At 35.2% G+C, this 12,289-nt stretch overlaps 1 protein-coding gene across 5 annotated transcripts in view; it reads right to left on the minus strand.

Annotated features, from left to right (window-relative positions):
* HELZ (helicase with zinc finger) overlaps positions 1–12,289 on the minus strand; it is a 93,235-nt gene that overhangs the window by 31,424 nt on the left and 49,522 nt on the right. For 4 of the 5 annotated variants that reach the window (XM_075044256.1, XM_075044258.1, XM_075044255.1 and 1 more), the window contains 4 exons: positions 11,982–12,086; positions 4,798–4,976; positions 3,097–3,215; positions 1,171–1,316 (listed from right to left, as the gene is read on the minus strand). In XM_075044256.1, coding sequence (XP_074900357.1) covers positions 1,171–1,316; positions 3,097–3,215; positions 4,798–4,976; positions 11,982–12,086 — 549 coding nt within the window. The remainder of the gene's footprint in view (positions 1–1,170; positions 1,317–3,096; positions 3,216–4,797; positions 4,977–11,981; positions 12,087–12,289) is intronic. The other variant, XM_075044257.1, reaches the window with a different exon arrangement.

Raw genomic sequence — 12,289 nt, forward strand, 5'->3', positions numbered from 1 at the left:
ATTCCACGTTATAAAAAAAGTAGACCTGAGAGTCTCCTACATGGACCACCGTCAGAGTATTTAGCAGGTTTCACTTCACACAGCAATACTTTCTAGTGGAATTAGGCAAACTGGACTGTCACTAGACAGCCGACTAGCCCCAGTGGTATTTCTGCAATCCTTATTTCTGTGTTCAACACAGTGGATCTTTCTAGGAACTCACTGTCTGAACTCCAACTGCTGAAGTGAATTTTCATGGTCTTTGAGACAAATTTCATGGAAGTGATCTCTAACCAAAAGCTGAAACCATCCCTTCCTTTTCAGATTCTCTCTCATTTCAAACTTATAATTTCAAGAAATGTGTAAGAAATTTAGCATCACTCAGTCTATAATTACAAAGTCCATAAAATGAAGACAGATCGAGCTGTGTAACAAAGTATGTTACATTCTCACTTCAGATTCCCCAGAGCACTTAAATACTTCTGCTTTTGCTTTGAACACAATGATAACCTAATTAGTATGACTGGATACCAACATAATATTCCTCAGTACATATTTGAGCCAGGATTTAAACTTTAGCATTTTTCCCCATGATTGCACTTATTCTTTCTAGCACAGCTCATGGATGAGCTCATTACACTAGCAGCCATTAGTTTATCATAGCATAAAAATGCAAACCCACTGATTAATGTGTCTTGAAAGAAGTAATAAAAGAAGACAACAGAAAAGAAACATGCCCAAAATTCGACCTATTTTTTTTCTGTTCATAGTTGTATACCCGTACATTCCTTACATTGCACATAGCTTACCGTTCCAAGATAATCCACCCCCGTAATTCTAAAATTCTGACAGAGTTCAAAGAAACACAGATCCTATATAATAGACTGTGTAACTGTTAAAAAGGGAAAGTAAGCTCTTCTTTGGCTTAGTGTGCAAGTCTTGCAGCCAAAGCATCCCCACCTGAATGACGGGTCTGTAATACAACTAACTGAATCCCTGGCGTCTGCTCTAGAACACGGAATTTCAACCTGGTAACAAAGAATTACTCTACTAATTAACTTTGAAACAACTAAGATTTCATTACAGAAACATGTAATGCTTCTCTCTTCATTCAGCTGTGCTTGGCTCAAGAGTTGTTTTGTTCACTCACACCAAAGAAACGCATGATACAGTGAAAAAGTTCACACCTACTTGATGATAGCTTCATGGGAGCGATAGTTCTCACACAGCAAGATCCTGCATGGAAATTCTGCAGGGTAGTGCTCATAGAGCCGATCAAGCAATGAAACATGAAGGTTTCTTTCCCTGGCAAATTCACTGTAGACAAAAGGACTGAGCTGTAATAGACACACACATACAAAGAAAACGTAACTAAATATGTGGACTTGAAATTTCATGCTCCCAACATAGGTAATTTGCATCAAAACAAAAATGAAACCTCACTTTTACTGTACATTCATAGTTGGAAGACATATACCATGGCTATTCCATAGAAATGCCCATTCCTACTGTAAAAGTGACAAAAGACCAGCATGCCCTTAAAGGAACAATAAAACATTCAGTAACTATGTAAGGAGGAGAGAAGAACCCTTATATCTAAGCTTTTTCTTTGTGGCTTGCACAGATGAATAACTCAAAGCAGAGAGCTGTTTGACACACACACACAAAAAGAAAGTGTTTTCAATGACATTACACCATTACTCTGACAATCACTTTACAGTTAAGTTACTACCACAAATAGTACAGATCAGAAAATATAGAAATTTGTAACACAATTTTAAGAAGTTAAATAGAAAGTCACTGGAAAAACTAAAACCCAAGCGGCCTAGTTACTGTTACACTAAACTACTTGTGGGCTTGTTTAACAATAAAAACACCATCTATTACAGCAAGAAAAACAGAACCAAAGATGATGAAAAAAGATTTTTAAAATAAAATTTTAGAATGTAGAAATTAAGCCAATCTGTTTTGTCATTCTGAATACATATGATTCAGATTCTGAGTTTCACTTCAGATAACTATTAATTTTAGAAATTTAAATACTGGATACCTCATAGAGTAGCTTCTGTAAGAACCTGAGCTATAGAACAGCTCTTTACACACGTAGCCTGAGACACACAGGCCAAGTCAAGACTCTGGCCATCCAGCTGGGCTGATGCAATCTCGCCTGAAGTGGTAAGAATTCCAATCTCTTAAGAAGCACTTTTGAGATCTATATTTAAAAAGCACTATCCCAGTCCTTGGGATTACTATTATCGTTACTTGAAATGGTATAGTAGTATTAAATCATAGGTGGCAACACCTATGTAATTACTACCAAAGTAACAGTTTATTACTATAAGCAATACTCTATTGATATTGTGAAATGACAAGAGAATTAAAGGCAAATCTATAAAAACAAATGTATCTGGCCTAAATCAACAAAGCAAGTAAAGTTACTTTTCCAAGCATGCTTTCTCATGCCTACAGGTTACAAAATGACATGCATGATCAGCATTTTAAACTCTTCTAAACTCTTTAAACCAAGCAATTCCTAGGCACATAACATAAAGGCACTGGTTAGCTCCCGTTTCCTACTTCTAACTTGTTCAAATCCTTACCAGACTGTGATGCTTCTAATTAAAAAAAAAGTTGTCTAAATCATAATACACGTTCTCCGTATTCTTCAATTCTTTCAAAAATCAACAAGGAATACCAGTCATAAAAAAGTAGGATAAACTCCTACCCTGACTGTAATAACTATCCCCATATCTTATGCAAATAACATCCCTTGAATTTTCCTTGGCTTCCCCATCTGTTGTATGACCAGTAAAATTTATGCATCTCCCTCTTTAAAATGAAATTTTACTTGCATAGAGTTCAGTGGTTGAGCGGGCCCAAGTACGTTCTATCACACGTTTCCTATGTAACCTTGAACAACTGACATGCTTTTTGCCTCAATTCCCTTATTGTAAAATGGAGACAACGGCACATTCTCAGCAGAAATACTGTGAGTCTATGTTAGAGATTATGAGGTATTCACATACGACATAAATTTGGAGCAGATAAATAACTTAAGTATATAAATACAAATATTATGTATATGCACTTTACATTCAAAAATTTTATAGCTCTTACCTGCATGTGGTCTCCAGCCAAGACAATTCTTGTGTTTTTATTAGCTAATGCTAGAGGCATAATAGTTTCGCACTCCATAGCTTGCGCAGCTTCATCTAACAGAATGTGTGTAAAAAACCCTGTAAAACAGAGATATCAGCAAATAAATGAAACTTGAAATATGATAAAATACACAGTGATAACAACGCAAGATATTGTACTGGAAGTTCTTTATTTTGATAGTAACCAAAACTAGAAAAAATTCAGTATGGCTTATACAAAATGATTTCTAGAATCTACTTAAAAACGACACAATTTTCAAACCCATCAGATGACCAACAGCAGTCAACTGATTGCTAGTGACAATAGCAGCAGCCTACAGATCTGCCTCCTCCTCCTGATACATATGAAGTTAAACAAGTGTTTTATCTGAGCTCTCCTTATTCCAAGAGGAAATGTCTCTTGGCAGACCTCCCTCAGTAGGTTTCTCCAATTTGAAAATCTTTTCATCACCATGAGGCTTGAAGAGCTTTGAACAATGACAATGAAAAGGACTTCCTCATGTGCTTGAGTCCTATTAATTATTTTATATACTAAATTTCCCATTAAAATTGCACACATACCTGAGCACTTTGCTGGTTATGGGCTTTAAGGAATGTCGGGGAGAAAAAAGGAACAGAAGTTGAAGGAAAATTTAAATTCAATCTCATGACAATATTGGACCAAAAGGTTTGATGGGTGGGTGGGAATCTATGCATTGGATAACATGCACTTGAAAAAAAATGGGCCACAGTAGACTTTTATTTTATGAAATGTAAATTCAGGATAGGCACAGAAAAGAAGTGGTTTTATATGTTGATATATATTAAGGTTTAAAACAAAGTATTAGGGGACTTAGTCTAACATCCAATTAAGATTATACACATAAAAATGTAGCAATTTTATTTGGAAAACATGAATTTCATACAGCTGCACACACATTATTATGGCATGACTGTATGCAGCTCATTGCCAAACAAAGCAGTTACTTCCATCTAAAGACCTGAAAATATTTACCATCAATTCCATTTCTCTATTGCAGTTTTCTCTATTGCAACAAATGCCTAAACATAGCCATAAAAAACTAACCATAACAACTTCTGTAAAGAAATTCCACGTTCTCCAAAAAGCAGGTGGATTTCATTAGGAGATCAAGAAAACAATAAACCCTAAGCAGCCTCTGCCCCCAAAAAATCAGTCTAATATATTTCAGTTTAGAAAACAACCCTAGAATTATCACGTTAACATAGCATGGGCTTGTATGTGTGGGAGTTGTTTGCAAAGCTAAATAATTCACAAAACAAGAAAAAAGCTCTCTATGTGTATTTATGCTTACATGCTCCACTGAATAATGACCTTAATGAGCATAAGATTCAAAGTCAGAATCTCAAACAGAATCTTCCCTCTTGGATCTCAGAAACACCAGATCATAGATAGTACTGCTTCTTTATTTATTTTTTAAGTAAGGAAAAAACAGAATAAGCAAAAGGTTAATTTGAATGCCAGCAGTTTATAGCTTTGTAAGAAACATTTATTCATAAAAAAAAGATAAGATCATTTTAAGATGATCATTGTTTACTGTTTTTATTTTTTAACAGTTCAAAGAACTGGATAAGGAACTGACACTGGTAAGAGGAAGATAATTCTCAAGCATGGACACTTCTTGTTTAGAAACTGTCCTACCTGGTTCAAGATCCAGTTGACATAGATACTGTGATGTATTTAAAGTAACAACTACTACTCGTTGCTTAAGAATGTCTTCTTTCTGTGGCATCTGAAAGGTGGAATGTGTGCTTGAAATCAAACAGTACTGATGCACAACTGGGTGGACAGTCTTTACCCAGCGATTTCGGAAATATACCCTAGAAAAGAAAAAAGGGGGCTTATTTTCTATACAGTTTGAACACAGTGAAAGCCTAATATTTCAAATGCTAATATCCTGTTTTCTGGTAAATAAATGTAATTTTCAGGAAGCAAAACATCACAACTATGCAGAATTACATGCCAAAATATGTTAAAATGTCTTGGATTTACCTTCCATTATTTGCTGCAGTGCAATACTACAGACATGAACAGTTACCAAGGATTAATTCACATATGGAAATCTGCAAATTCTTCATATGTTTAAGTACTGCGACCTTCACATCAATGTCTAAGCCATTTTAAACTATTAGTAAAGTCATTTTAAAGAAATAGTTCCTCAGCTGAAATATAAATATAGCCCATAGTCTTGGAACTGACAGAGCTGCAGTGGTCTGCACATTTCATCAACTGCAGCCATAGGATCTTTAAAAAAAATTTTCAAAAGACATCAATAAAATCCTGTACTTCCTTTTACACATACTATGTGTCTTCTGAGTTCTAAAATCCAGACAGGAAGTATATTCATCTTTTTATCATGCAGGGCCATAATTATGATACACTGTATAAAGGAATTAGAAAACAGTGCCAAAAAGGATGGCTAGAGTCTAAAAATATCAGGACGTTGTCAGCAAAGTACTGGACTTCAAATATCTTTCCATGACACGTAAGATAATTTTAATCACCATATCATGAGATCAGTGATGAATTTTTCTTAAAGTGATGAATTGTTACGACCAGTCTAGCTAAATGGAAGAGGAACAGGGAAGACACAAAGACTATGCCCCAGAAAACAGTATAAATAACTCCACAGACGTATATAGAAATATAACAAAGCACACCAGCTGAGGATCTGGATAAAGATGTCAAAGGGCTTCTCTATGGGGTGTTCCTCAAAAAATATAATCCATACCAAGTAAGAACTGTGAATCTAAAGTGGAACCTTTAAACTACAGGAAACTATTGTACAGATATTAATATTTAAAGTTATTTTCACTTATTTCCAAAGCAAATTAAGATGAAATGATTTAAACTAATTTCAGCTCTAAATATGGGACTTAATGCTGTGTGATTTAACTATTATTTATTTTCTCCTGCACCCATGTTACAAATCCCAAATCATTAATAAAGCATTTGGAAGAGTGTAATTATGTACCTAAGTGCAAAACAAGACTGCACTGGCTGGACTTCGGATAGCACATGTCCACCCACATTTGAAAATTACAGCTCAGTTCCATATAACGTGAGAGAAACAATTATTAGGATTACAATAAATTTGGTTTGTGAAAATACAACGTCCATTTTGGACAATAAGCACAAAATGAAATGCAGAGAGGTGCAAAGGCACTGCAGTATTCCAAATGGCTTTTAAATTTCACAACACAACCAACCAAAATTGACACTGTGACCACAGGTTACTCCAGTTAAGACTGGGTTCAGTGCAGGAGCAAGCAACACACTCCTGAGTCATTCTCAGAACAAGAACCTTCTAACATTACCCCAATATACTTATTTCTTATCAGCCATCAAACTGATAAGCTTTATTTGATAAACTGTTATTATATCAATGTACCAACACAAAGTCATGGCCTAATAGCTAAAACAAGGCAGAGCAGGGATTATCTTGCTCCTACTATTTATCCCAGCCATTCAGTCAGATTTCATACGATTCAGTTTCTCAATCTTAACTGAGGGTAATACTTACCTACCATCTCACAGGAGTACTGTGAGGATTAATGAGTTTATTGTGAGTTTATGTTTGTAAAGCACTTTGAGATTCTTAGATGAAAGGTGCTATTGAAATGCAAAATATTATGGTTATTAGTCATTATTATACCATGCACTGTCTTTTATTACAAAAATTCAACTATGTGTGACTCACAGATTGGCTGACAGCATTTCAAACTGCATTGCTGCTTACCCATTAATTTCTTTTATTTTGATGTGAGATCAAAACGGTATCCCAGAGCTATTATTCACCACTGGCATAAAAGCACCTGACAGATGTGACTACTTTGAAAGTGTCATGATATAAGTAAGCCACACTGAAGGAAGGACTTCTTTCTCAGGTGCAATTTGGGCTAATAAAATCTCCTATAATGTCATTATTAGGTTGAGGGTTTTTTTCTTAAAGTTGGAGGAACCCACTACAAAAATGGGTTTTACCAGCTTAACACAAATCGTAACGTTTCACCCTGCAGCATACCCTTAACTTCTGATTAAACAAGCGACTAACCTTCTAATCTTAATACCTGCATAAGCAAAGTACCTGAATGCCAGCAGAGTTGGGCAGTTACTAATCAAAATGTTCATCAGTACCTGCAACACATTCTGTTAGTGTGCAACTACAGGTACAAAGATGAGCAAAAACTGCACCTACAAAACCAAAACCAGCCATAGCTCACATGAAAGTGTATTTTCTCACAACATGTGCCTCACATCAAGACTTTAATTCTGGAGAAATTAAAACGTTGAAGACTAAGATCTACCCAAATCACAGACAGTGAAATTACTAGCAAATACATAGAGAAGCACAACACTGAAATGGAAATCCCAGAAGATTATGGATTAGGGACTCTTATCTTCTGCAAACAAAAGCACCGAATATATCCACTGTACTTATTAATGCTGAGCTAACATGTACAGAATCTGCATTTTGCGTGAAAATTCATACCACCTTTATTTCTAAATGTGGCATCTGGCTATCTACAACAAAGGCCTTCATTTCTGTGGACCTCTAGCCAATAAGCCAAAGAATGGAACTGTCAGCTAACCTATCTATGTTTCCATCAATTTTCCAGCCATTACATCAAAAAAGAAATTTGCCCAAATTTTTCTATTAAATGTTAGTCAAACTGTGTATTTCCTAATCTTTCATGCTTTGCTTCCATTGATAAAGTTCCATCAAAGTATCCATTTGTACAATAGGCTATATGCAAAAGTAGTGAATTTCTATAAGTAATTAAGATTCACAATCATTTTCTTGTTCATGTTTCAGGCTGGGATAGCTCCTAAATCACTTAAAATACACTTTCTAAAAGTTAATAAAAGGGGACTCTAGAGTCAGGACCTCTGAGGGAGGCTAAACAGAGTTTCATTTGCACTCCTGTCCTACAAAAGTGACTTCTGCTTCTCATGACTCCTTACAACAGAGTGAATGGGGACTAAATTTAAGTTCTTCAAAACTTCTTTTCCCTGTTCTGAACTGGAAAACACTAACTCCTCCCAGTTCTTGATAAAAAGGCCAGGATTCTCCCCTGAGGCTGTGCTCCAAAGAACTCTTGGATAAACTCCAATCCCAGCTCCTCAGATTTTGTGCAGTTATTTCTCACCTGAAATCCCTCAAGCAAAAAGAACACAGAAGCTTAGAGGAAAAAGAATCCAGCAGTCTTATTTCATGCCTCTGTTAAAAGACCATAAAAAAAAACCCAAACCCAAAACTAAGTAGTCCCAAGAAGCCTAAAGAAAACTTTAAAAGCACCTGATTTCCCTCTTCCATTTCTTCTGATCCACCTCCAAAGAGAGGCTTATTCTCACGAACAAGCATGTTCCTTGGGATGCAGAAAGCATGTGAAGAATCTTTCTTACAACCTGAAAGTTAGCTTTTTTAATCAATCTTCCTTTGAGGATGGCATAAGATAGAAGCTAGAGTTAAAAAAAAAAACGGGGGGGGCGGGCGGCAGGCGGGGGTTGGCTAAAGAGGCATTGATTTTATAAACTAACATTTGATAATATAAATTAATACCATTTTCAGTACAAGAACTTTACTCCAGGCAATTTGGAAAAAAGGGCAATGGTCCTTTAAAACCTGTGGGGATTTTGGTTTGGGTTGTTGTATGGTTTTCTTAATTCAAACTCTAGTTTGCTCTGAATGATTTAATTTTTATAGTCTGGGTATCTCCTGAAACTAGCAGCCACGTACTAACACTATCTAGTTTCAGGCTACATGCAGTACTTACACATGTATGTTACAATCAAAATATTTTTAAAATGAACTGGAGAGGTTTCAGCTGAGATATATTAAACAGAATCAACTTATTTTCTGACACTGCTGAACTGAGAGTCAGCAATGACATGTTTAGGAATAAATGAAGATAAAAATATTAAAAATACAGGTAAAGGTAGTAACAACCTCCTTCCTTTTCCCCTAGTATTACATACAAACCCAGCATATGGATACAGCTAAATTTGAAAAATGCAAGTAAAATAATAGTAATAAACAGTAGATAACTCAACCACTGCATGCCCAGAAACATACACAGAAACTGCTGCTATCTGCTTCCTAGGTCTTGACTGGAGTTTTTAGGGGACGGTGATCATCTGAAGTGTATAGCTACAGTGCCTACACCTCAGCAGCCTACCTCCTGAATACTCCAGCAGTTGATGGAGAGAGACAAGCACATCCACAGAGTAAAAGGGTATACAAATTAGGAGCCAATTACTACCTCTTACAGCTCTGACTCACCGGCTAAAGGTGCCTGCTTCTCCACACTTAAAACCAAGTGTCTTAGCAGCTAACAGAAGCACCTAATCAAAAGCTCTTTCCTCCTAACTGTAGGTTAGGATTGGGGTTTTTTTCTTTCAGAAACATTTCTGCATTAGTTTACGTAAGTACAACAAAATTGTTTCAGTGTCAAGTTTCTTCGGTAAGAGTCAGATTTTGGAATGTGCCTCTAATACAGCTGAATCATCTAATCAAACCCAGGGGCATTTTTTTTTCCTCTGTACAAATTTGTTTATGGGCATCAGGACTGTGAGAATTTGGCGTTCAGGCTTCATTGGTTATTTTATTTAGGTGCAGAACTTAGACTCAACATAAATTCTCAGTGTTCGTTCTGACTTTGCATTTTCCAAAGGGCATAGAAAGTTATTTTGTTAGGAAAAAATATGAATTTATAACATGATATTTAAACAAAAAACCTCAAACTCTAGGCTTCAAACTTTTATGTTGCATCATGGACAGGATAATTTATTTAGTGTACATTTTACCCACAGAAATTTACAGAAATGTTTACACAGTTCTCAGTACTCAATCAATGTTAAATAGTCAAGCTTTCCTTCTTTAAAAACAACATAAATATTATGGTGCTCCCCACTAAGCTATGGAAACATTTTTAGCAAGGATACTATTCAGCCAACTCCTCACTTGTAGAGTAAATAAGGAAAAAAATCTAAAGCAAACTGTTCAGCCATTTAGAAACACATCAAACTCTGCAAGTAGCACATCCAGCTTTGATAATTAACTGCTCCTACTCCACTTGATGTTTCCTTTAAACTATTGCAAGAGGCTCAGAGCGCACTGTTTAAACTAACACCAATGATTTTAATTTGGAAATATATCTTGACAAGAGTCAGTAAGAAAGGTAACAGATCCACAACTAATTTTATGCTAGGAGTCTCACATAGCTCTAGCTTTCGACTCAGATAAATTGACCCTTTAACGCCTGCCAGATCAGGTCAACACGCAGTTGGCTTTCAAACAACATGTGCTTCTCAATTATATGTAATATATTTTTATTTGAAAACATATATACTTGTGGATCCATAACTATAGATACTCAATTCCAGAGGTGCCTCCATTTTCTAAAACTTTTACTTTTTATAGTTCTATCGTGACTATTTCAACAATATCATACAATCTACAGCAGCACTTTCTGAAGGCTTCATAACAAATACTATGACAATTATACTTAAATTCAAACATTCAGTGACTTTTAAATGATGTGCTGTAATTTTCTCGGCAAATATGTATATACATTTTAACTGTAAGAAAAATACCACTTTTGTTTATGTATGTTTTTCATAAGTATTTCTGAGACTGGACTATATAGTTGAATACAGCATGTAAAAGAAGGTAGCAAAAGCCTGGCAATCACAATAAAACTATATTTAACTCCTTGCTCTGTTAAATCACACTTCAATATTCCTGAAAGTGTCAATTACACAGATTTTTTCCCACTACAAAATATAGACATTATAATGTTTTTCATCACAAAGTGCTTTACAAATCACCTTAAGACAATCTGTGTTAAAATACAACCAGATCAAAGGTAACTTTTCAAAAATAAGCTGCCTTCTTTTCCTTGGCCAGATCCTCAGTGTCTGTAAAATGTCACACGGCAACTAAAGCCAGCAAACCTAAGAGAATTTACACCTGTTGTAAATCTACCCCTTTCACATAACTTCATTGGCTTTACTGACATTGTATAAAATAAAAGTCCAGAATGGCTTTTAATAACTAGCAAGTAAACATACAGAGTCATTTTCTTAATAATATAATAAAACCTCACACACTGGCATTCAGAAAATGATGCCCATAATTTAAAACATATATACCAAGCTAGCAGTATACAGTATATATTGTGACTATTGTGCATAATATTCCCAGGAGCAGGTTTCTGCCCACAAATAAATCCTCCTTAACTATTTCTATGCAAGTTTACCCTCCTTGCTCAAAGTTTCCACCTCTTCTTCATTTTGTTCCTTAACTAATTTCCCCAAAATATCACGGTAAGTAGATTTAACCACATATACAATGACTTCAAACTGGCTTATCAGAAGAGGCCAAACTACTTTCACATGATTCTCTAAATACGTAGCTCCTATGACATCAAAATTTTTCTTCAAAAAGCCAGGTGGGTAGCCCCAGTTTCCAAATTATCATTGTAAGTGTGAGTCAAAATTTTCTGGAATTAAAATACAATTAAAGTCCATTTTATTTTATCATAGTAGCTTTTAGAGGAGCATATCAAAAGTTTGCTCATTAGGAAAGACACATTTATCAATAGAATAATAAAAGCTTAAAAAAGGATGTCTTTATTTTTATTTAACAAATGACCCAAAATTATGTTGACAAAGTTTCATGTTCCTTTTAGTCTATGTTTTTAAAAGCACTGCTGGTAACGCCAATATGCTTTTATGTTTTAAAAGTTCTTTAACCTTTTTTTATAGACACCTTTTCTTAAGAATAGTATTTTATAGATACATAATAAGCCTTAAAAAAATACCTGAGAGGTCTTGCCTGGGGATTGCCTGCTTCTACATATGGATGTAAATAATCCTTTATGTAGAGATCAGCAGCACTATTAGAATGGGTGCAAATGAGAATCCTGCTGGAATAAATGGTGCAAATAAAAAAGCAATGAAGAAACAGAAAACAATTCAAAGCAGTAGAATACAAAAAAAAGGAAACAGTGGCCATCTTCCTGCACATTTGTCTTAATGAAACTAGTTACTAACCTACTGTAGCTTGCATGATTCAACCCTTTAACTCAAATCCTTCAGTTATGAAAAGATTTAAAGTTCAAACAGTTTT

The sequence above is a fragment of the Buteo buteo genome, chromosome 13, assembly GCF_964188355.1.
Source record: "Buteo buteo chromosome 13, bButBut1.hap1.1, whole genome shotgun sequence".
Lineage (NCBI taxonomy): Eukaryota > Metazoa > Chordata > Aves > Accipitriformes > Accipitridae > Buteo > Buteo buteo.